The 26,178-nt window shown below is 46.9% G+C and overlaps 1 protein-coding gene across 5 annotated transcripts in view; it reads right to left on the reverse strand.

The window, feature by feature from the left end:
• SMAP1 (small ArfGAP 1) overlaps window positions 1-26,178 on the reverse strand; it is a 188,141-nt gene that overhangs the window by 13,832 nt on the left and 148,131 nt on the right. For all 5 annotated transcript variants that reach the window (XM_025294939.3, XM_025294937.3, XM_025294938.3 and 2 more), the window contains one exon: window positions 17,372-17,462. In XM_025294939.3, coding sequence (XP_025150724.3) covers window positions 17,372-17,462 — 91 coding nt within the window. The remainder of the gene's footprint in view (window positions 1-17,371; window positions 17,463-26,178) is intronic.

Raw genomic sequence — 26,178 nt, forward strand, 5'->3', positions numbered from 1 at the left:
AAATAACGCAAACAGTGATGGACTTTATTTTCTTGGGCTCTAAAATCACTGCAGATGGTGACTGTAGCCACAAAATTAAAAGACGCTTGCTCCTTGTAAGGAAAGTTATGACTAACCTAGACAGGATATTAAAAAGCAGAGACATCAGTTTGCCAACAAAGGTAGATCTAGTCAAAGCTATGGTTTTTCCAGTATTCATGTACAGATGTGAGAGTTGGACTCAAAAGAAAGCTGAGCGCAGAAGACTTGATGCTTTTGAACTGTGGTGTTGGAGAAGACTGTGGAGAGTCCCTTGGACAGCAAGGAGATCCAACCAGTCAATCCTAATGGAAATCAGTCCTGAATATTCACTGGAAGGACTGATGCTGAAGCTGAAATTCCAATACTTTGGCCACCTGATGCAAAGAACTGACTCATTGGAAAAGACCCTGATACTGGGAAAGATTGAAGGCAGGAGGAGAAGGGGACGACAGAGGATGAGATGGCTGGATGGCATCACCGACTCGATGGACCTGAGTCTGAGTAAGCTCCACGAGATGGTGAAGGCCAGGGAAGCCTCGTGTACTTCAGTCAATGGGGTCACAATGAGTCGGACACGACTGAGCAACTGAACAGCAACAACAACAATCTCATTTGCTCTCTCTGATGAACCATACATATCTCAAAGGCACACAGGTATCTTCTAAAACCTCTTCAAAATGAGGTGGATGGATGTCTTGCATAGAGTAGGACTTCAAATATCTGGCAAATTTAATGGAAGATCTACCACATACTGGGTGTTTCTATCAAAACCCACAGGAACTCACAGATTTCTTCTCTTTCTTGAAGTGTAACTATGGAAATTAGTATCTTTTATTTTCCCGTTTAAGCTTCAGGGAAACAACTCATCATTAATTTCCAGGAATAACGGGTCACAATAATCTTTACTACTTAATTTGTAAAACTGTATGAAAACCATGAAAGGTTAGTTTGGAAGAGACCAACTGCAAATATCTCTCAATCATTTTCAGTGATATCACTATGAGAGCAATAAGAAAGAAATATTCAATGCACACATGTTTATGTGTTACACATGTTAGATCTCTATCAAGCACTATGGACAATTTAAAGGTCAAGCAATAAAACAATGCACAGACTACTACTAATTTATAATACACAGAACTTTAAGCTAACACACAACCATGACGTAAAATTCAAACATGATTTACACATGAAAGTATATTCCCATTTCTAGTTCATTCAAAACAGCAACATTCATTTTGAAATCAGACCTCTTTAAAGAGCCACTGCATGTCTTTCAGCCCACTACCAGCGCAGCACATCAGATAGTACACATCAGACGGAGCGGTGAATGAACCACAAGTAACGTACTTTAGAAAGACAGGGTTTCCTAGGTTAAAAACACAAACAAAAGAACACGTTGCCTGCGGCATCCACAACTCAGTAACGAAACTCAAGTGGCAACACCGCCCGTGTCAGCGGTGCCTGCACTCCTAAGCTGCAGAGCGGAGGACGGGGAAACCACCTCATCAGGCTCGTTCACTCTACCACAAGAACAAGGAAGCACTGTGATAGCAGGAAACACGACCACATCACACACAACTTAACCTCACAAACAGAAGCACATGTCCTCCAAGACAAACCATGACCAAGAGGAAGAAAAGTGAAAAAAAAAAAAAAAAGAAGAAAAGAAAAACCCGACAAGTTGAGCCTAAATAACTACTCTCAGTTTTTCAGTTAAAATTTGTTGCTGTTTTACATAACAGCAAACACTGTAACAATCAGGAAAAATTTATATTTCAAAAAATTTTAAGTGTAAGAAAATACTATTAACATTATTATTACTATTATTATTTTCGGTGAATTGGGAGAAATGCTGTCAACTAATTTTTTGCCACAGAACTGTCAGTTGACTTACACAGCACCTACGTAAGCTCAGGATGTGATATGTGAGAACAAAGACGTTCATCTACTACAGGCAAATAATCTATTTTCATTCTTTTATAAACTGTACATCCTTCAGAAATTTTAAATCTGTTTGAAGCAGTACATTATATGCCACTAAGGATACTAATTTCTTTATACTTTGAAGTCTAAGCCCTGATCAGTACTTAGTCATACATTATCTAATCGGTAAAATGACATGTGGCACTTTATTTGGTTTTCAAAGTCTTATTTCACCTTTCACAGCCTTAGGGTCACATATGTGACTAATAAAAGTAAGAGTCAGCACTCAGTATAGTGTTTGCTTTGTGCCAAGCCTGAAAAAATACAAATACACACACATACACTTGTCCAGTCTTTATTATAATGCTGTGAAGTGAAAGAAGGAAAGAAAGTGAAGTCCCTCAGTCGTGTCTGCCTCTTTGCGACCCCACGGACTATAGTCTACCAGGCTTCTCCATCCATGGGATTCTCTAGGCAAGAATACTGGAGTGGGTTACCATTTCCTTCTCCAGGGGACCTTCCCGACCCAGGGATCGAACCCAGGTCTCCCGCATTGGAGGCAGACGCTTTAACCTCTGAGCCACCAGGGAAGCCCATAAAAGAGGTACTAAAACTACCCTCATTTACAGATGGCAAAAAATGTTAAACTTGTCCAGTATCACAGAGATACAACAAAGTCTCAGACTGTAATCTTAAATTCAGTTTTTACTGTAAAAGTGACAAATTCCTGCCAAAGATGCAAACCACACAAGAATAAAAGTTCCCTTGCACATGTGATAGTGATGGCTACACAAAAATGTGAAAGAGCTTAATGCCATGAAAACTTGGAACTGATGAGAATGGTTAAATTTTAATGTGTATTATACCCAATAAAAAATCCCTATCATTCATTTTGTATGCTTATGAGGATGAGTAAGGAGAAGGCAATGGCACCCCACTCCAGTGTTCTTGCCTGGAAAATCCCATGGACAGAGGAGCCTGGTAGGCTGCAGTCCATGGGGTCGCTAAGAGTCAGACACGACTGAGCAACCTCACTTTCACTTTTTACTTTCATGCATTGGAGAAGGAAATGGCAACCCACTCCAGTGTTCTTGCCTGGAGAATCCCAGGGACAGGGGAGCCTGGTGGGCTGCCGTCTACGGGGTCGCACAGAGTCGGACACGACTGAAGCAACTTAGCAGCAGCAGCAGCAAGCATGAGTAAAAATATGCTTAAAATACTGTATATACAATGAGAGTTTTCTTAAATAAAACTGTGTTACGTATGCGTGGGTGGGGCAGACAGACTGCATGTGATGACACTGCGTGGACCTACGGTAACTTGCAGCTTCAATCCTCAACACTGGCATGGAGGTAGCTCCCAGACCAGAACCACTGCAGACCCAGAGCAGCGCCACGCACAGTCCTGACCCTAACGCGGGCAGGGCTCGCTTCCTCTACAGGCAGCAACATGCCTTCTGCTCCCACCACTGCGCTGGAGAACAGCTGCACCCTCTCCTTCCATTAAGTACGTGTGTGTGCTCAGTCCTCAGGCACATCCAACTCTTTTGTGACCCTCTGTCCATGGGACTTCCCAGACAAGAATACAGAATGGGTTGCCATTTCCCCCTCCAGGGGATCTTCCAGACCCAAGAATCAAACCTGTGTCTCCTGCAGTGCACGCAGATTCTTCACCACTGAGCCACCAAGGAAGCCTTTTATTTATAAACTGGCCTTTGGAAATCTCAGAAAGGCATTCCAGACAAAAAACAAAGTGGGGCTTTCTTTGTAATCACCTCTGGCAGTGAGTAAAGCTGCCATGAAAGTCAACTTACGCGAGCCCAAGGGACTTTGGGATCCTTTAGAATGAGGCAGTGGAAGCGTCTGCTTAGGGACCGTGGTCTCTGTGCCAACACTGATATCTGTGTCGAGTGACTGAGAAAGGTCCTCTCTGAGCTCCACAAACCTAAGGTGAAGAATGCTCCCAGGCCCGTGTCCCACCTCACAGAGAGCATGGAACACAGCTGTCCTCTCCTCTCTCCCCTGAAGTCTCCCCTCCACAGGATCCTCTAACATGATGGAGTAAAACCCCCCTTGATTCTCCTTGTTACTAAAAAGCCAAGCATTCACAGAACTGTTGAAAAATAAAGCCTTTTAACTTAAATGAAAACTTCTCAACCTTGGAAAATCAGCAAACAAAATCCCAGCGTATCTCCCCACTGGATTTCAGTGATGGTTAATTTGACTTACCACGTTTGGCTTGCTGAACACATAGAATTCTCAAATCACCTCAAAACTTTTATTTTTTACTACAGGATAAGATCTTGGTTTTCTACCTGTTTTTTCTCCATATTTGAAGCTATGTGATTGAAGTACCTCTGTTAATAGTTTCCTGATATAAAGTTGGTTAAAATTTCATCTGTTAATAGATCACTTAGATAATATAATGTATAGGTTTTTTGTTGCCTTTTCAGGCATAGCAGATGGAGATTTTCTAACAAAGCGTTGTTACATGGCAAGAGGGTAATGATAAAATTGAAGTTTATCATTCCTTTTCATGGTAACAATTTGAGGACTGGAGAAAATGTTCAAGATTAAAACTTGATGCTCAACCTTTAAACAACACTTCTATTTTTTATTTTCAGGATTTAAATAGGACAACTGAAAATTATATTACCATCATTATAAACATGACCTGTTCCCTAAACTTTTTAAAAGAATATTCACATGCTATCACTTCTGTCTGTATAAAGCATGGGAAGGGCTCCCCTTCATTACCTCCAGTTTCAGAAACACAGGGCCCAGAGATTAAAGACTTGGAGTCAATTCTCTAGTGAAGCAGCAAAACTTGGACTAGAACCAAGTCTTCGGACCCCAAGACCAGTGAGGCTCTTTTAAGCTGCATTTCACAAAAGTCATGTAGTTACAACTGTATACAACTACAAAGAAACCATCCCAACTCTGAAAATCTGAAACCAGCTTTTAGTTGATAATTATCTGTGTTGTTAAGAGAAGCAGTGAGGTGACCAGCTCGGAAACCGCGGCACAGCACAGCCTCAGAGCTGTCTCTCCCCGCGGCATCCTCCGCCAAGCCCGGCGCCTCCCCGGCGCACAGCGGAAGCAGGCAGCGTAGCCACAGCAGGCGCTGGGCTGCAGGCGGACACAGGCAGCCCCGTCACCGGCCCTGCCGCCCAGCGTGGCCTCTTCCCCAAGTGCCCACCAGCAGCACAGGCTCTGCTGGCTAAGGGAAAGCTCAGAGACCACAAAGGCCACAGAACATCAAGGTGTTAAAAAAGCTTTTCAGATAAATATTTTAAAATTTAGAAAGAACGAGTCTTATTCAAATTAAATGGTTTAAATACTGTAAATCGGTATAATTTAAGAAAAATAATTAAATCCACATCAGTTACATCTGGTTTGTACAGATATGTGCACACACACCCAGACAAATGAAAAACTCTCCCCTTCCAGGGAGGAGGGGGCCAAACACAGTGTATGTGTGTGTGTAGAAACCGTGTGTGTAGAAGCCGTATGTGTGTAGAAGCCGTGCGTGTATATGTGTAGAAGCCGTGTGTGTGTGTAGAAGCCGTGTGTGTGTAGAAGCCGTGTGTGTGTGTGTAGATGCTGTGTGTGTATGTGTGTAGAAGTCGTGTGTGTGTAGAAGCCGTGCGTGTGTGTGTGTGTAGAAGCCATGTGTGTGTGTGTAGAAGCCGTGTCTGTGTGTGTGTAGAAGCCGTGTGTGTGTGTGTAAAAGCTATGTGTGTGTGTGTGTGTGTAGAAGCCGTCTGTGTATGTGTGTAGAAGCCATGTGTGTGTGTAGAAGCTGTGTGTGTGTGTGTGTGTGTGTGTGTAGAAGCCGTCTCTGTGTGTGTGTGCACGTGTGTCTAGAAACCGTGTGTTAGTGTGAAGCTGTGTATGTGTGTGTGTGTAGAAGCCGTGTGTGTGTGTGTGCACAGGTGTGTGTAGAAGCCATCTGTGCAAACAGCGTGTCAGGACTGGGCTCCCTGCTTGGGGAGGAGCAATGCTGCTCCATCAACATGCAGAAACAGCAGCCGGTGGACAAGACATGTAATAGGAGCACAGAGTACAAGGAAAGCCCGAGGCAAATGGAAGAAACTTAGCTGGGACAACATCATAAAGAATGATAATGAAGCACGAAGGACCCCTTGAAGAGGCAATGAGCAAACAGAAGAAATCAGGACAACGCACTAAAAGAGAAGAAATTCCAGTCTCAATGGCACAGCATGAAGTTTACAATCAGCTGCTTGCGGGTAACTGTTCTTTCTCCTTTACCTTAAGATTTCAGACTAATGTTGGTAGATGACGGTTTACACTGCACACATTCCAGAATTCAAAAGAAAGGTTAAATGTTTTGAGCTAAAGAAAGCAAGTTGTTAAAAATCAGTGCTGCAGCTCACATGAACAGAAGGTCTGCCCAGCACACAAATATGACAACCTTGTGAAGGCCGTTTCTACCAAAGAGAAACCCTCGAGGCAGCTGTCTATTAACCTTGGGTATATCAGAACTCATCTGACACCGAAAATCCAAGTGAGTAATGGTAAACAAAGCACTTTAAACAATCTTTAGTGCCTTCTTCTTGGTCTATTCCAAGTGCCTTTGAATGATATTGTGTATAAACTAAAAGGAAATAAGAATATAACACTTTGGATTTTAATAACATTTTTAACACTAACATTTGTTTTTTGTTTTTTTAACACTAACATTTGTAAGTTCTATTGCCAGGTACTCTAATCATGCTTTATATGAAGTGTCTGAGTTAAATCCTCACATCACCTCCAGTGAGTTTTACACAGGAAGACTGGGATTTCAACACACCTCTGCTGGTACAGCTGGAAAACTCCACTGCTCTAACCCTTCTGAGCAGCTTCTGCTGGTTCCCCCAAACAGAAGCAGTGCCCTTCACTTGTCCCAGGTTAAACCAGCTCTCGGAGCAGCTGTCCCGCCTCCCAAGAAGAGGGCACGAAGGGTGAGGCTGGCCTCCTGCCCAGCTGGGTACAGTCCCCGCTTCCGGCTGAGCCCACGAGACCGAGGCCCTCTCCCCACCCCACCCCCGCAGCCACTCCAGCCCGGCAGGCGGGCCAGACAGACCCCCAACTCCTCCCCAGTGCAGGCGCCTTCCTGACGCGGCGTTCAGTCTGTGCCGGCATCTGAACACGCTGAGTATGCTCTCCCGGCACCGTGCCCACAGTTGAGCACCCCCATCCACCCTCTGCCCTCTCAGAGAGACGGGGGCTGCCTCCTCAACAGATGCCCGGGACAAAGCAGATGCTCAAAAAACGACTGATGAAATGCTTTCCAAACACACATTAGGAGAATGTTTCTTGGTGACTGGAGCCATGGGGTAAAACTGTCAGGGTAAGCACACTAACTGAAACCACTCACTCTGGCCAGGCACCATAGTCGCCATTCGCATGAGCTGTTTTACAACAGAAGTCCTGGTAAGGAACACGGAACTAATAAGCCTCCACCAACCAGAAGAGTTCGGGAAAGGTCAAAAGGAGACACCACCTGTCCAACCACCTCCCAGAATCCTCCTCTCTGGCGTCCATCTTGGCTGAACAAGGCCTGCACTACCAGGAAGGACTCTGAGTCAGAATGATCGGCTAAAGACAACCCAGAGACTAATCCCAGCACCATAAAACCCGAAACAGGGAGCCACGAGGCAGAGCAGTTCTCCTGGGTTCCCTTACTCTCCTGCTCTCCACCTGGGTGCCCTTTCCCAGTAAAATCTCTTGCTTTTTCAGCACGTGTCTCCTCGGACAATTCACTTCCAAGTGTTGGACGAGAGCCCAGTTTCGGGCCCTGGAAGGGGTCCCCCTTCCTGCAACAAAACAACAGGCAGGCAGGTGATCCTACTTCTGTTGGGAGAAAAAACAATGACTCGGAGTGTGGAAAGTCCCGGCGGTATGGTTACAAACCCCTCTCGGTCCCCATCCTACACAACCACACCATGTTTGACCCTGGCTGATCCTTCCTCCCTGGAAACCTCCTCTGAGTCCACATCTTCCTGGAAGACGCTGCAGCCCCTGCGATGAAGACCCCTGCCGCTCCTCCCAGTCTCCCCGCCGCAGCCCCACACCCCGCGGGCTTCCACGCAGCATCTGCATCCTGCTGAAATTCCTCCCTGGCTTCCTCTCCAGGCCACCGTGGCAGTGAGGTCGCAGTTGTGCCTCTAAATCAGAACCGCATCCTCGAGTGACACTCTGCCCATGGCCCAGAGCACTGCTGCAGTCACAGTACGGCTCACGCATGTGTGCACACACGCACACGCCTGCTCACATCTCAGGCAGCCTCCGCACCGACCCCACTCCCCTCTCCCACAGCTCTGCTCTGAGCAACTCCCTGAGATGGCCTCTGAGAAGGATGCGGATGGGCTTTAAATCACAGGACAATTTATAAAGGGGAGGCCCAAGGACCCAGTTGTCTGGGGGTCACTGGTCTTTCCCAGCTGCCACTCACTCTAAACACGACCCTAGAACACAGGAGGTTTTGCCTGACGTCACTTTGCATGGCATGAAAAACTCATCTGCCTCTAACTAGGAAGAGAAGTAAGGCCTGAATTGAGGAAAATAACGTGTAAATTGCGAACTTTAGCATTATGCCAGGTTTCACACTGCACTTTCAGAGCCAGCCTCTTCCACTCTTCCCTGAGCAACAGTTCTGTCTTCTCGTTTCTAGATTGGACGCACATGCACCCCCCCCCAACTTGTACTACTAGACACACACAGAGCCACGTTCTCTGGAATTTACCAGAGCTCCATGAACTCGCCTGTGCTCAATAAATATTAACTGAATTCATCCTTTACCTGAATGTCAGTGGCATTAGCTGGTCATAATCTATTTGCACAAATAATGGAAAAAAAAGTCACAGAGTTATATGCTGCTGCTAAGTCGCTTCAGTCGTGTCTAATTCTGTGCGACCCCATCGATGGCAGCCCACCAAGCTCCTCCGTCCCTGGGATTCTCCAGGCAAGAACACTGGAGTGGGTTGCCATTTCCTTCTCCAACCCATGCATGCATGCTAAATCGCTTCAGTCGGATCCGACTCTGTGCGACCCCATCGACAGCAGCCCACCAGGCTCCTCTGTCCATGGGATTCTCCAGGCAGGAGTACTGCAGTGGGGTGCCATTGCCTTCTCCGACAGTTCTATGAGATTTCTTATATCACTAATCTGGCATAGGCAGATAAGAACATGATAAGTAAGTGATGCTATGCTTCTCATTACTGCTCCTGACTGAGTGTGAACACTTAGCCTTGAGCACACCCTTGGACACCAAAAACTGCCAACTCTAATTCTTCACTGCTAACTACTGAGGCATCACCCTAGGGAGGAGCGAGTCTAAGTGGAAACGGATTAAAGAAGGCTGCTTCCGTGAGGTATAGTGAGACACTCTCCTTGATGGCAAAACTCCTTAAAGCTTTATAAATCATATTACTCAAAGAACCTTTTTTATTTTCTACGCAAGAAACCATTTAAAGCTTTTTCCTTTATTAAAAATGTTACTTGGAATTCCTCTGGATTTAAACACACTTGGCTTTATGAAATGAAATAAACTCCCATGTGTGTTACTTTGTAAACTCAAGTCATAAACGTTCATTTGAAGCATATTAATTTTCAGGCTTCAAATTGTTCTCAAAAGCTTAAGAAAAGATGACTGAGGGTTAAGTGAAGCTGTTTGTTTTTAATCTTCAGTTAATTTTTCTTACTGCTAGGTAGGGCTTCCCAGGTGGCAGTGGTGGTAAGAACCCATCTGCCAATGCAGGAGACATAAAAGATGCAGGCTCAATCCCTGGATTGGGAAGACCTTCTGGAGGAGGGCATGGCAACCCACTCCAGTCTTCTTGCCTGGAGAATCCCACGGACAGAGGAGCCTGGCAGGCTGCAGTCCATGGGGGCACAAAGAGTTGGACACGACTGAACTGACTTAGCACGCACACACTGCTAACTAGGTGGCCTTTATGCTAACCCACTCAACTGACCGAGAGGCCTCACAGCTGGTGTGAACCCTCCCGCTCCGTCTGCCCCTCCCGTTCCGAGCTCCTCTTCCTGTGAGTCAGGTTGGCTCGCCCTGCGGCCAGCGCTCTGTGCAGCGTCCGCCTGGTGCGGTGGCATCCCCCAAGGCCCCAGAGACACGCTCGTCCTGCCCCGCGCACATCGCTGTGGTGCGTGTCACACTGCCCACTCAGTCACGCTCTGGACGACGACCACACAGCGGTGCTTGTGTTCCCTTGCCGGGTGAAGGCCCCAGAGCCCGCGCACAGTCCTGGCACCACCTCTAACTCCAGGCCCACTGTGACACGCCGCATCTGTCTCCTGGACAAGTGGGTCTCACGTCTGTCTGGTATGACACGGTCCCTGGCAGTCTCAGAATCTCACTTCCTCTCGGAGCTCCGCACACTGTAACTGTTAAGAATACCAGTCTGGCTCTGTAATCTACCAACTGCTTGCCTTTGAACAACTTACTTAACCTCTGTGCCTGAGTTTCTTCGCTGGTAAAGTGAAACCAACAGTAGCTCACCAACCTCAGAGCTTCTGTGAAGATCCAAGGATTCACCATCTGTAAACACTCAGAGCAGTGCCTGGCACGCAGCAGGCACCATCTCCACGTTTCTTACAGTAACGAGATGGCAATCTAACTACTGGAGTAAAAGCATTTAGCTTCAGTTCATCTACAAGCTGAGACTGGACTCTGAAGTCAGGGAGACCTGGGTTTGAACCTAGTTGTCGTCCAGAAGCTGGGCCTTGGAAGCCAACTTTGGTCAGCTTCCGTGTCCTTGTATGTTTTAAAACAGAAGGAAATGGGAAGGACAAGGAGTGTGTCTGTGTGTGTGTGTATGTGCCACGTTCCCCCTCTGAAGGGCTGCAGAGGTTGACACGCTAACGAAGCCGGCCTGAGGTGTGTGTCTGCGTGACATACTCCCCACTCTGAAGGACTGTCAGAGGTGTGTGTGTGTGTGTGTGTGAGACACGCACCCCCCCCCCCACCTCCGAAGGGCTGCAGTGGTTGACACGCTAACGGAGCTGGCCTGCATGGCAGAGGCCACACGCTGTTGCCTGGCCTTGCCTGCACCAAGAGAGGCCTCAGGACCCCTGCCCAGGGGACCCCGAGAACTCTGCTGGGGGCATTTTCTGGAAGCAGCTTTACCTCCTGAGAAGCCACCGTCTGGACATGGCCTTGAGGTCAGGGGCTGGGATCTTCACTGCCCACGTGCTGACCACCAGGCAGGGCCCAAGGGTGACGGCTCAGGAAGCAGGAGGGGGCGCCAACTCCTGACCCCAAACTGCTGGCTCACACGACACTTGTTAAAAGTCCCCCTGCAGCCACGTTCAGGCCCCCGATGCCCAACAACTGGAAGGCGCCTCGCCCACAGCCAGCATTCGTGCCATCAATGCCTAGACATCACCCCTCCATCACGCGCCTCACAGTCCCTGGGGCCCGGGTCTGGAGGAGGCGATGCCCTCCCCCCGGGCTCTGCTGCCGGATCTCCAGCGGGCCGGGTCGCCACCCTCCCCTCAGACTCATGACCGCAGGTGGCAACTGCCCACAGCTGGTCTCTCCCAGCAAACAGGCACACACCTGTCTGCTCCTCCTCCATAGGTGTGATCACACACAGACAGCCAAGGCCCCCTTTTTGAAAGGGTGAAGTAGTCTTTAATCATTCACTGAACATACTCTTCTGAGCAGAAACAATGCAAGATATTATTAATTTCTAACCGTATCTGAGAACCACTGTTGTTGTTCAGTCGCTCAGTCGTGTCCGACTCTTTGCGGCCCCATGGACTGCAGCACGCCAGGCCTCCCGTCCCTCACCATCTCCTGGAGTTTTCCCAAGTTCACGTGCACTGCATCGGTGATGCCATCCAGCATCTCATCCTCTTCTCCTGCCCTCAATCTTTCCCAGCGTCAGGGACTTTCCAATGAGTCATCTGTGTGCATCATCTGACCAAAATACTGGAGCTTCAGCATCAGTCCTTCCAGTGGATATTCGGGGTTGATCTCCCTTAAGATTGACTGCCTGATCTCCTTGCTGTCTAAGGGACTTTCAGGAGTCTTCTCCAGCACCACAGTTCGAAGGCACCAATTCTCTGGTGTTCTGCCTTCTTTACAGCCCAGTTCTCAAAACCATACGTGACCACCAGGAAGACCACAGCCTTGACTATACAGACCTTTGCTGGCAGAGTGATGTCTGTGTTTTTCAACACAATGCTTAGGCTTGTCATTGCTTTCCTGCCAAGAAGCAATCATCATCAGACTTCATGGCTGCAGTCACCATCCACAGTGATTTTGGAGCCAAGAAGAGGAAACCTGTCACTGTTTCCACCTTTTCCCCTTCTGGTTGCCAGGCAGTAGGGGGAGGATGCCATGATCTAAAGTTTCTTTAAGATTTAGTCTTAAGCCAGTCTTTCACTGTCCTCCTTCACCCTAATCAATAGGCTCTTTAGTTCCTCTTCGCTTTCTGCCATTAGAGTGGTATCATCCCCATACATGACGTTGTTCAGGTTTCTCCCACCTGCCTTGATCCCAGCTTGTAACTCATCCAGCCCAGCATTTCTCATGATGTGCTCAGTGTATAGATTAAACAAACGGGGTGACAGCAGACAGCCCTTCTTACTCCTTTCTCAATCTTGAGCCAGTCAGTTGTGCCACACAGGGTTCTTTTAACTGTTGCTTCCTGATCCACATATAGGTTTCTCAGGAGACAGGTAAGATGGTCTGGTATTCCCATCTCTCTAAGAGCTTTCCACAGAACCGTAACAGACTATAAAATTACCTCAGACATGTGCGCTAGACAGAGCCTCCTCTCCTCCTCCCTGCCCGGACAGCAGCAGGACGCACACAACTAACACCCACCCGCAATTCCTCAGGCTAGGGCTCAGCTGTGGCCCAGTCCGCCCAGTCACGAACTTGTGGTACTTTCCAGTGTATGGCCTTTGAAAAACAGAAACCTCTCTGTAGGAATTTACTGCTTTAAAGGTAATTAGAGTGTTTTCTGAAAGTATTTTATTCTTTAGTTTGTTTCTGTCCAGAAATCTTACAAACACGAAAAAAATTTACAGAAAAAAAGGTAGTGTATTCACCTCTCTCATTATATAAAACTGGGACATATATTACTAGATAATTAAGCAGGTTATATACAATAGTAAAAACTATGTTAAACTAGCATTGTCAACCCATCTGATCTTGGCTATTGTGACAAGTTAATGATTTTATTTCCTGAAACAGGCATAAAGGAGAAGACTTTAAAACTTGCCTAAAGCTGTATGTTCCTCTGAGCTTTTCCTTAAGAAAAAACTGAGGAACCCACTATCTAAATACATCTCTGTGTAGTTCAGTATTTAAAATAACTCAAAGCTGATGAGACGTTCAGGCAGAAATGTCCCTAGATGAATGTGAGCAAGCAGAAGAATACGCCCATGTAAGCAGTACAAACACCCTGGGCCAGGCTTTCATCACCAAGCTCCAGCCAGCCTCTGTGTGAGCTCTCCCCAGGGGCCTGTCCCCGACAGTCCCATGCACCCACGCGCCTGATGGCCTGCGGTGAAGCCTCCTGCTGGGGAGCGGAGTCTGCGGAAAGGCCGAGCTGAAGCCAGCAGGCCATGCTTCACCCCGCAGCCACAGGCCTGCCACGCCTTACAGCTGGAGTGGTTGCTCGCCCTGAGGACTGCTCTCAGATGGGACCTTCTAGAAAAAGCAGTCTGAGGCCGTCCTAACCAGTTGCTAAGTAGTCTGTCAGCTTTCGTCTCACGAAAGCCAAGTCGTCACCAGCAGAGGCCGGCCGTGAAGACGCGCACAGCGTGGCCCCCAGTCCTGGGAGAGCCTCACGTGCAGAGCACAGGCAAGCAGCACCCCGGCGGCAGCGGGAGCTGATGTCAGCTCTGCTCTCAGGCAGCAGGGACACGCTCTAGTCAAGCAGCTGGGCTGGCCCTCGCCAAGAGGGGCCCTAAGACCTGGCCATTTCCAAGAGCAGAGGGCAGGTAACAACCAAGTATGGACCCCACTTCTAATACCAGACAGTAAGGCGGAGTAAACTGTGCTTCCACAAGCTTCCAGTGCAAATTAACACCTGAACATGAAGTCATTCTTGCAGGCACAGCCAGGAGCATAAAGGCCCCTCCCAACTATCTTTAATGCCCAGCAGAGCCCAGCCCCCCCTCACCATCCACGCTCTTGCCAACAGCAACGTGCCCGCCACAGGGGCAAGCGAAGCAGCTGCCCCAGAGGCTGTAAGGCCTGCAAAAGCCAAAAACAGTTATTTCCTTTCAGAAAAGCATTGCTGACTCTTGCTAAAAAGCACACAGTATTTTATGACTTTGGGATGGGAGTAGATCAGGAAAGGGGAGCTGAGGAAAACAGGTTTATCTCGAACCACTGGGCTGAAACAAAAAGGTTCGCTAAACGGCCCATTTAAATAGGAAGTTCACATTTCTAAAAAATTGCCTTGACTATCATCCTGTGTGAGACTACTAAAATGTGACCCCGAATACACACAGAACCCCGGGATTCCTCGGCCCTCTGTGGCTGGGTAACTGCACTAACCCTGTGGGGCTTTTCTCTGTCTTTCCTGCAAACGTGTAACGTGAAGGCTGTCTCTGCTCTCACCCACATAGGCCTGCCGTCTTTTCCGTGCGGCCATAAAGCAGACCACACGTGCCTGCTGCCCCTGCCCCAGCATGCCACCACCTATGGGGAACCAGAGTGACACGCTTACCCACAAGAAGCTGCTGCTCCATCCTCATTCAGGAGCACTGCTCTATCAAAGCCAGACAGTCTCTTCTAGAACTTAGGTGACTGGTGACTGGCAGGAGCAGAGCTGTGCATGCTCTGGGTGAGGTGCCAGCCTTCCCGCTGCTGCGACTTCATAGGCAAGACCCCTAAGCCCTCCTTCTGACCCCGTCACCTGCCCGGCCACTGCCAGAACTCTTCCAGTACAGAGCTAGAATCGTCAGGCAGCAGCAAACCCCCCAGATATGTCCTCACCCTCTCCTTCGAGCACTCCCACATGCTCCTACCATGAGCAAAGCTTGGCTCTCCCCTCAGGACAGTTTCCTGAAGCTCTCCCACCGCTGAAACAGGCTCACAGAGCCCCGATGAGACCCAGCCACGGCTGACATCACAGAGCCTGACGCCAGAAGAGGGGAGCCACAGTCTGAAACCCCCACGGCCCAGGGACTGTGAGACCAGGTGGTAGAGGACAGGGACACACTGAGAGGAGACACACTCTGCAACTGTGACCAGCTGGAAAGCAGGAAGCACAGCAAGTGACGCTCCACAAAGACAGCTCCGTGTTCTGAGGTCAGAGGTCAAGTGCCAGGCGACAGGACCATGCAGCATCACTGTGGCAACAGCTGGACGCCTGGGGCCAGGCCCGCCACCTGTCTCCCAGATCACCTCCACACCACCATGCTTAGCAGCTGGAGACCTCATGAGAGCAACTCTGCTTGTCCCAAGGGAGCAGGCTGCCTGTTCTACAAAGTCACTCCCAAAGGGAAACATCCTACGCTGCTCACTGGTCAGCGAACCCTATCGGCTCCTTCTTTAAAACAGGTTCAGAGCCTGCTACTTCTTACAACTCCCCACACCACCACCACCCTCAGCCACCGCCCCCCAGCTGTGTTACTGGTCCCCCTGCCCCTACGGCAGCCTCGCCTCACTACACCCGACTCTTAACACAGCAGCTACAAGAAGTTCTGAAACACTCAAGTCAGAGGAGGTGCTTCTTTGCTCAAATCCCTGCAGTGCATTTCCAGGACACTCCAAGCAGACGCCGAAGTCCTGTTGCAGTGGACCTCCCTGTCGCCCCACACCCTCCAGGTCTCATGCATCCTGGCCCCATTCATGTGGTGGCAAGGTGCCACGGGGCCACCACACCCACCTGTCTCACCCCCACGGACAGGGGGCCCCGACTTCCTGAGGTCCTCACTCCAGTGGGATCTCAGGGAGCCCCCAGCACCCCTAGCCCTATTTAAAATCACCACCACTCCTTTTTGTTTTAGCTACAGCACTTACCAAACATGACCCATACCACAGTTTGCTTCACTATTTTATCACTGCTTCCCCAGAGAGAATGAAAGCTCCCAGAGGTCAGGCATTCTCATCTGCTCTCCTTCACAGCTCTCTGCTTAGTGTCTGGGTGCCTGGATACCAGCAGACACTTTGTGAGAGCTGTGGGTCAGTGAGTCTGTAAGGGTAAGAGTCAGGCCTGGGTTCGATCTAACATTTCTAAGTTATGAACTGGTAAACGAGGCACTAGACTGGAGAGGAGATGCTGCCGTGAAGACAAAGATGCATGCAGTCTTAGTAGGATCTATTCTTACTTTGGTAATGAGTCTTTTTTTCCCCTTTCTCTCATTTAGAGGAAAGGAAGTAAAATACATAAATTAAGAGAACTTGTATTCAACATAATTCTATTTAAAGCGCCTGGACTGAGCCCTATTTTCAGGGCTCATAAAATCATAGTTATTTTTTTATATTTCTAATATATACCTCCTAATTTCACCACCACAGAAGATTTTTTATCAATAGGGAGTATATTTGCATGAAACACCAACTTTGAAGAAATGACTAAAACATTCAATTGTAATTCTTAAAACAGAAAACAATCTTATTAAGAACAAAGATCAATTTTTAGAAAACTTTCATGACATTCAACTCCATCTTTTACTAAACTATCTTTTACTGTTTTCCTTTAGCCATTAATCTTTCTCTAAACTAAACAGATTTTTTTCTAAATTAATTACTGCAGAAGGCTCAGATAAAAATAACTATTTATCAAGCTACTTTAGAACAAAGAGGAGAAGCACTTAAGAAGAGCTGACAATTGCAGATAAGGACAATACAAGCACCCTTTGAATGGAAGCCTGTCTACCTGCCAGGCAGACAACATCCATCTGTCAGCCCTGAGAACAAAAATGACATTAAACTGAGCACTTCTTACTGTCATCACACACATAACGTGAACCCAGCTACTAGATCGAGGTGCAAGGCGTGTTGCTTCAGTTAACCCAAAAAAAGCTTTCTTTAAGACAGCACCTTATAATAAGGCTATGCCAGAATTATTTTGCTAAGGGATCCCCTCCAACCCCGCAAAAAGCTAAATAAAGAGAAGAGGGGTGGGAGTAAACGCATCTACCCCTCGTTTCAGTGCTGAGGCAGCATGGCCCACCAAGCCTGGAGACTGCTCGGGCAGCTCCCTCTCCCTGGAACTCAGCACTCGCAGTTCCGCAAAGGCACTGCCGACAGATGCCAGCTCCCTTATGAAGATTTCCCTTTTTGCAGGAACACAGCAAACTAACCACACCATGTCCAAATTCAGTTAACAGGTCCCTTTGGCACACTGACGATAAAGCCATGCTAATCAATGCAAGTCAGGGTCTCAGCTGTTTCGTAGCTCTAATGGTGACGTGTTTTTTTTTTTACTTACCAAGTCCTAAAAGATCAACAGTGGGCTCTGCAGCTTTTTTAGGGCTGGTACTTTTTTTAGGTTCCAATTGCTGGTCTTCTTTCTTCTGCAGCTTTAAAGTAAATAATCAGATTTATTATTTTTTTTTCAAATAAACTGAACAAGACTGTTAAGCCTCAATTAGGCATACTTTTGATAAAGTTAATATAATGTAGCATATGAAGTATAGTATGATAAACCTAGAGCGTTTATTATCATAAACTGGTAAACACAATCACTCAACTTGAAATGATAAACTGGACATATTAGGACCCCAAGACAGTAAATACAGAACTTTAATCTTAATGTACTTGTTCTTAAGTATCTAAACCCTTTACGTGAACGCTGCACGCTTCGCAGCAGTACCGCTCCCTGTGCTACCGGGCGGGCCCCAGAGCCTAAGCGCAGAGCACATCTTTCTTCCCCAGGCTGCCAGCACAGGCGGGCACCCCTGGCCCTACTGGAACCCAGATGACACACGGGCAGCACTCGCTCTACTGAGCCCCGCAGACATGCCACTGCTCACAAACCGAAGGTCTTCGGCAACCTGCATGGACCACTTTTCCTGCATCTGCTCACTCTGTGTGTCTGTGTTGCCAACATTTCATCACTACTATATCTGTTATGGTGCTCTGTGATCAGCGACCTCTGATGCTACCCTGGAACTGCTTTGGGGTGAACCACACCCACATAAGGCAGCAATCAATAAACGTGTGTCCTGACTGCTCCACAAATAGACGGCTGCCCATTCCCTCCCTCACCTCGGGCCTCCCTGTTCCCTGAAACACAGCAAGACTGAAACCAGGCCAGTTAGTAACCCTACAGGGGTGTCCAAGTGCTCAAGGAAAGAACAGTCCCACGTCCCTCACTTTAAATTAAAAGCTAGAAACGATTAAGCTCAGTGAGGAAGGAACGTTAAAAGCCAAGACAGGTCAAGAGTAGGGCTTCTGTACCAAGCAGCCAAGTTGTGAATGTAAAACAGAAAGTGTTACTCCAGTGAACATATACATGATAAGAAAACTTATCATGTCTTATTGTTGATCCAGAGAAAGTTTTAGTGGCCTGGACAGAAGATCAAACCAGCTACACCATTCCTTTAACCCAAAGTCTAATCAGAGCAGAGCTTAACCTCCTTTCAACCTTAGAAAGCTGACAAAGGTAGAGAAGCTGCAGAAGAAACCTCTGAAGCCAGCAGAGGCTGGTTCATGAGGTGTCGAGGACAGAGGTCGCCTCCATAATGTAGAAGTGTGAGGTGAAGCAGCAAGTGCTGACGTGGCGGCTACAGCAAGTTACCCAGAGCTGCAAAGACAATGCATGAAGGCGGCTACACTGAACAACAGATTTTAATGCAGATCAAATGACCTTCAATCAGAAGATGCATCTAGGACTTTCACAGCTAGAGATGAGAAGTCACTGCCTGGCTGGAAAGCTTCAAACGACAGGCTGACTCTCCTGTTAGGGGCTAATATAGCTGTTGGCTTAAAAGCTGAATGCCCGTTTACCATTCAAAACTCCTGGAGCCCTTAAATTACGCTCAATCTATGCTGCCGGAGCCCTGTAAGTGGAACAAATGGGCTGCATGACAGAATATCTCATAGATGGTGATGCCTCTGTTGAATCTGAAAGCCACTTGAAAAGGATTTGTCATTCTAGACGCCATTAAGAATATTCGTGATTCGTAAGAGGCCCAAATATCAACATTTACAGCAGTCTGGAAGAAGCTGGTGCCAACCCCCATGGATGACTTTGAAGGGTTCAAGACTCTATAAAGGAAGAAGCTGCAGATGCGATAGAAACTGCACAAGAACTGAAACTGGAAGTGGAGCCTGAAGATGTAACTGCATTGCTACAATCCCAGGGTAAAACCCTCACGGAGGAGGAGTTGCTTCTTACAGATGAGCAAAGAAAGCCGTTTCTTGGGATGGAATTTGCTTCTGGTGAGGATGCTATGAAGATCATTGAATGACAACAGAGGATGTAGAATATGACATAAACTTAGTTGACAAACTGTGCTGACGAAACTTCAGCATGTCGTAATCTCACTGTAGGCGGCGGGTCTCACCTCCACGCTGCTGACTGCTGACTGATCCGAGTGGTGGCTGTTGAAAGCTGGAGTGGTTGTGGCAATTTCTTAAAATAAGACAGTGGTGAAGTCCGCCACATCTACTGACTCATCCTTTCACAAACAGTTTCTCTGTGGCCTATGATGGCTGTTTAATGGTATTTTAGCCGCAGTAGAATTTTTAAAACTTGGGAGTCATATCTCTAACTACAAGCTGATACTTTGTAAACCCCCTCCCCCAGCACACTTCATCCACTCTCACCCCCATCCTTGCCTCTGGCAACCTCCAATCTGTCCTCTGTGTCCACGAGCTTCCTTGTTTGTTTAGATTCCACACACGAGTGAGGGTATATGTATCTGTCTTTCTCTGACTTAACGTTACTGAACATAATACCCTCACAGTCCATCCATATTGTTATAAACGGTGAGGATTCCTTCCTTTTTATGGCTGAATAAATATTCCATTGAATATACCACCTACCTCTCTTAAGCCAAGAAAATACAACATTCATTCTACCACTCATTCATTTCTCAAACCACTCCTACAAGATCATTTCTTCAACTACCTAAAGAATTCACAGCTTAGTTGTTACATGAGTTTGTTGCTTGATAGCTATACAAATACATAAATTTCTAAGAATATATATCTCCTCTTACTTGTTTTTGGTCACTACTGTCTCTCTCAGAGTATTTTTTTTACTAACTAGCCTACTGTAATAGATATCAATTCTTTAATAACCTTATCAAACACATAATTATCAGCCTGTAACTATATATAATTCTAAGAAATTTAACATAATCCATTTCACATTCTCTTTTTCAACATCCAACACAGGTTTAAGACACACCCTGCTTATTAGCAAAATAATTTCAAAGAAAACACAGTCTACAATAACAAAATAAGCAATTCTTTTCAATTGAATACTTAAACCGCTATACCTTCCTTCTCTGTTTTTGTTTTTTAACTGGACAACCTGTGTTACTACAAACACAGTTCCCCTTCAGCCTGGGGAACTGGGGACTGAGCGGCCACAAGCACACAGACGTCCAAGCTCCCGGGACAGGCCTGCCCGGGGCACAGCCCTGCCGCGATGCTCTGGGTATTATACCTACCAGTATCATATGCTTGTTGTTATGGTTTAGTCACCAAGTCGTGTCTGTCTTTGCAACCCCATGGACTGAAGCCTGCCAGGCTCCTCTGTCCACGACTTTTCAGGCAAGAACACTGGAGTGGGTTGCCATTTCCTCTTCCAGGGGATCTTCCCCGCAGGGACTGAACCCATGTTTCCTTTGTTTCCTGCACTAGAGGCAGATTCTTTACCTGCTAAATCATCAGGGATATAAAACTGAGATATGTGAAATACAGCTACCATATAAAGTATAGTTTCTTAAAGCCAAATTTTAGAAGACCAAAGAAGGAAATGGAGAAGGAAATGGCAACCCACTCCAGTGTTCCTGCCTGGAGAATCCCAGGGACGGGGAAGCCTGGTGGGCTGCCGTCTATGGGGTGGCACAGAGTCAGACACGACTGAAGCGACTTTGCAGCAAGAAGGAAAATGCTATTGTCTTGTTAGAATTTGGGGCTGGCAAAGAACACAGTGTGAGAACAGTAAGCACGAGCTTGACAAGCACGAGTTTCCTCCTGAACTGTCTCCCTGTCGATGTTCCACACTCAGCTTAAACACACCAAGCAGTATGTACAGAAGCGTTCCACTTCGAATTCTCCTGCATATCATATGTGGAATTTGCCTTTTCATAAATGAAGAATGAAGCTGGCTGTCAAAGAACAAAAGTAGGCAATCTATAATTTATTAAACAAACTTTCCTAATAAACAAGAACACAGGTTTACTTAGACAAAGCAATTTTATAAAATGTAATTTCCTTAGATTCATACTGAGCAAATGTCTCATTCAAATGATTAAAATCTGTATTAGCAGAGGAATCTGTATTCGCAAAGGCCTCACCAGGCTGATCTTCTGTAGCTCATAAAGCCACCCCATAGAAGGGAACTGAGCCAAAACCACGTGGTTCCCCGCTCCTACACTCACCACCATTCCTACCCTACGATGCAACAGAAGCAAGAGCTCAGCCTCTGGAAGGCGATGCACTCTGCTTAGTTGAGCAACTAACGTAAATAGTAGTGTCAATACATAAGAATAGGGAAGCTATACAACTTTTTAAGGTCTAGACGTAATTATTAGAATTCTTCTTTGAAAACGATTCTCTCCAATCATGCCTTAGCTAGTCTGTCTATAATCAATGTCCTTTAACACTCACAGACTCACACAGGTAGATGAGACAACACACTGTTCAACGCTCTCATTTTAAAGTGATACACAGGCAGTGGTACTTACCTGCGGTCTGCAGGGAAGACAGGAAGGCGTATGAAAGTAGGAACTGAAAGGCACCCGAGGAAGAAAAGCAAGTATGGGAAAGACAGCGGGCCTACCCGCCTAACCCGGAGGCCGAGTGTACGGAGGCGACAAAAGGCGAAACTGAGAAAGCGGGGCCACACTGTGCAAGGACCTGAACAACCCACGAGAGCTAGGAACTAGATGAATTTTCCAGGTGAGTTGCAAAAGCAAAGCTACTCCTGGGTGGTGCACCAGGCACAGGAGCGGCCCTGCTAAAGGAGAAGGCGACCACCGCCACCTTGGGCAAGGGCTGTGTGGCTGAGACACAGACAGACCAACGCCCGGGAAGACAGCCCTGAACCTGCCACCTCCCCACAGCCCAAAACCTGAACACTCCCTAACAAGCTGCTCAACAACAGGCCGTTCCCAGAATACTCTTTCATCTCAGAGCCTTACGAAATCCCAACAGCGGGATTTAAGCTTTACTTCAATTTTTAGTAAAAATTTATGAATGGTAAGCTACTCCAAGCTGTTAGATTGTATGACATCATATATTCCAAAGCAGAAACAGAATTCAGACTGGGTCATCCATGTTGTTCACACATTAAAGTGCCTCAGTGGCATGGTATCAGTAATAACACAAGTCACTCTCTGGCATTCCTACTATATTCTGATAAATAAACATATGTTTGTATGTGTGTGCTTTCACAATCAAATTACATACAACCTGAGAATTAATCTTGCGCATGACTGCTGCTTATTACCCCAATCTTACTGTTTTATTATTTAGAATCTTGTTAAATTTTCTTTTTTCTTTACCATTCTTTATAGATTTTTTTCACATTAAGGCTGTCCTGACTTAGTGTACTCCGCTTCTGAATTTTATATTCTTTCTTAAATTTTGTTTTTAGAGTTCAATTTAGAACTGTAACCTATATTTGATTGTGTGCCCCCACTCATATGGACATCTTTTAGTAAATGGCTCTCATGGCCTAGGGACACTATAATACAATCTCAAAAAAACTTCCCTGGGCTGGATAAGTAGCAAAAATTTATATAAATTTCAAAACAAGACAGAGCTTTAGACAACATTTACTCAAGCCACTATGTGACACTGGAAGCATCGCTGGGACATCTCACCTATGGGGCCGCTCTTGGTAAAAATCCCGGTACTGTGGATTCAGTGGACACGATGGTACAGCACATTTTACATGCAGAAAATCTAAACATTAGAAAGGTTCTCTTCAGGCAGCCTGTCCCATCTACTCACTTATCCCTGTTCTCCACAACACTGCCACTCAGCAGAGGAATGAAGAGTGAACACCCCTCAGCAGCCCCAGCAGACCACTTTTTCCCACCCAGCTCTCTGCCACCTAAAATCCTCTGAGGTCGTCTTTTGTGCCATTATATTCAGGGCACTTTCAGGTCCAGCTCATTCATTTCAGAATTGTATTGTTCTCCAAGTCTGGGTCAGTCTCCTGTGGGGTCACTGCTCCTTTCTCCTGGGTCCTGGTAGGCACAAGGTTCTGTCTGTGCCCTCTAAGACTCTTTCCCAGCTGTGTAAGCTCTGGCAGCTCTATGGCGGGGTTAATGGCAACCTCCTCCAAGACGGCTTATGCCATACCCAGGTCTGCTGCACCCAGAGCCCCTGCTGCAGGCCACTGCTGACCCGGAACTCTGCAGGAGATACTCCAACACTCAAAGGCAGGTCTGGCTCAGTCTCTGAGGGTTCTCCTGATGAGCACAAGGTTTTGCTTGAGCCATCTGAGTATCTCTGGTCGGTATGGGGTTGGATTCTAAATGAGATTTTGCCCCTCCTACCGTCTTTTTGGGGCTTCTCCTTTGCCCCTGGATGCGGGGTATCTTTTTTTGGTGGGATCCAACATTCTCCTGTCGACGGCTGCTCAGCAGCGAGTTGTAACTCTGGAGTTTTTGCAGGAGAAGAGCGCATGTCCTTCTGTTCCGCCATCAAGCAAGAATACTGACGTGGTTTACCACTGCCATTTCCAGAGGACAACATTTTGTTAGAACTCACCACCATACCTGGTTGTGGACTTTCTCTCTGCTACTTTCTTCCACCCAAGAAGACCTGAAATGTTGCCACTCCTTTAAATCCAAGACTACAGACACTTTCCCTTTTTTAAGGACTGGTATTGTGGACAGTGTATGGTTTTCAGTAATACAGCAACATTTGCTATGTGTATAGTAACAGCATGTCAATTACTTTCAATGATTTGTAAAAGTTCTGTCTGGAGAAATCAAACTAAACATAAAATCGCCAAAGCTCTGGTGGTGTCATAGGTGTTGATACAGTCATTAGTCAGCAATACTGACTGCAGTATACTCTTGATGGAAGTCAAAACGAGTGCAAAAGCTGGCTTAAAACTCAACATTCAAAAAACCAAGATCATGGCATCTGGTCCCATCACTTCATGGGAAATAGATGGGGAAACAGTGAGAGACTTTATTTTTTGGGGCTCCAAAATCACTGCAGATGGTGACTGCAGCCATGAAATTTAAAGACACTTGCTCCTTGGAAGAAAAGCTATGACCAACCTAGACAGAATATTAAAAAGCAGAGACATTACTTTGCCAACAAAGGTCCATCTAGTCAAAGCTATGGCTTTTCCAGTAGTCATGTATGGATGTGAGAGGTGGACTATAAAGAAAGCTGACTGCTGAAGAATTGATGTTTTTGAACTGTGGTGTTGCAGAAGACTCTTGAGAATCCCTTGGACTGCAAGGAGATCCAACCAGTCCATCCTAAGGGACATCAGTCCTGAATATTCACTGGAAGGACTGATGCTGAAGTTGAAACTCTAATACTTTGGCCACCTGATGGGAAGAACTGACTCACTGGAAAAGACTCTGATGCTGGGAAAAACTGAAGGTAGGAGTAGAAAGGGACAACAGAGGATGAGATGTTTGGATGGCATCACCAACTCAATGGACATGGGTTTGAGCAAGGTCTGGGTGCTGATGATGGACAGGGAACACTGGCATGCTGCAGTCCATGGGGTCGCAAAGAGTCGGACATGATTGAGCGACTGAACTGAACTGATTATTACCTAATCTGCTGGTATTTTGTGTTTAAGATTTCCAGAGGAACTGATTCTGTCACGTAATAGTTTAACTAACTCATCTCTGTTGCCCTGTCATTTGAAAATGTGAACAATGTGACAGTGATACATGCAGTTAATAAAAGCGGTGAAGAGAATGAAGTCTGAGGCTGAGACTGCAGAATTAATCATGCTCCACCGACACTGACTTCCCTTCTCTCTCTGGGCTCCTCTGGGCACAGCTGTCCACTCAGAACCTGTTTACCAGGCCCCACTGCCTACATTTGGACCAGAAGCAGATTTGAAAATTGCGACCACTAAGCTTAGGCTGACACAGACTGTTCTTAGGTAATCTAAGGTAACTAGTGAATGTGGCTGACACTCTGAAGAAAGGAGCAAATTAAAAAGAGAACTCCGTCTACATTCTGCACAGAATTCACGCCAAGCTCAATGGTACAAGCACTCATAACCCACTTACATTTTCCTTCTAAAGTTCTGGGCATCTGCCTCTCTCTAAACCCTTGGCTCCTGTCTTAGGTCTCAGTCTGGACAGCATCTCAAAGAGTGGTCTACATGCTTCACATGCCAGGCCCGCCAAGGCTCTCAGTGCTCCACACAAACACTGAGTACCTACGCAAGTAAGTTCCCTTAAAATACTGTGCAGGAGTTTTTGTGAGGATTAAAATAACATATAGTCTTTTTCATAGAGCTGGTATATAATAGGCGCTTCAAAACTGGCAGCTGGTGGTGGCTGTGGAGCTACCTTTTAGAAATCCCTGCCAGAATCATAAGTATTAGGGACACAAAAATGAGTAAAACGTGATTCCTAAGCTTAAAAAGAATTCATTCTAGTGAAGCAAACGGACGCAGACCTAACTGCAGTTCGGTGTGGCCCAGCGTGGTGATGGAGGAAGAGCTCGGCGGGGGCCCCGGCGCAGGGCTCAGCCGTGTCTGAGCACCGTCCTACGACGGGCGGCCCTATGGCCCGGCTGCCTGGGACACCCCCACTCAGTGCCTGGGGGTCCAACGTCAGCTTCCACCCGTAAAAGGACCCAGTTTGGAATACCCACACCGATTTCTTATCCCTGTATGCACAGTAGTTTGGAGGTTTGCAGGGAAGGGAAAAGAGGATAGTTTTTTTTTTGTAATTCACCACTTACTGATTACAGCAAAAGTAGGAAAGAAAGGACAATTAAACGGGGCCCGCTGAAAGGGCCAGCCCTCAGCCATCACACCTGCACACACCTGGGGGCCTGGTGCCAAAGCCTCCAGCCCCTTGCTTCTGGACTGGGTTACCCTCACCACGACCTGCT

The sequence above is a fragment of the Bubalus bubalis genome, chromosome 10 (assembly GCF_019923935.1).
Source record: "Bubalus bubalis isolate 160015118507 breed Murrah chromosome 10, NDDB_SH_1, whole genome shotgun sequence".
Taxonomy (NCBI): Eukaryota; Metazoa; Chordata; class Mammalia; order Artiodactyla; family Bovidae; genus Bubalus; species Bubalus bubalis.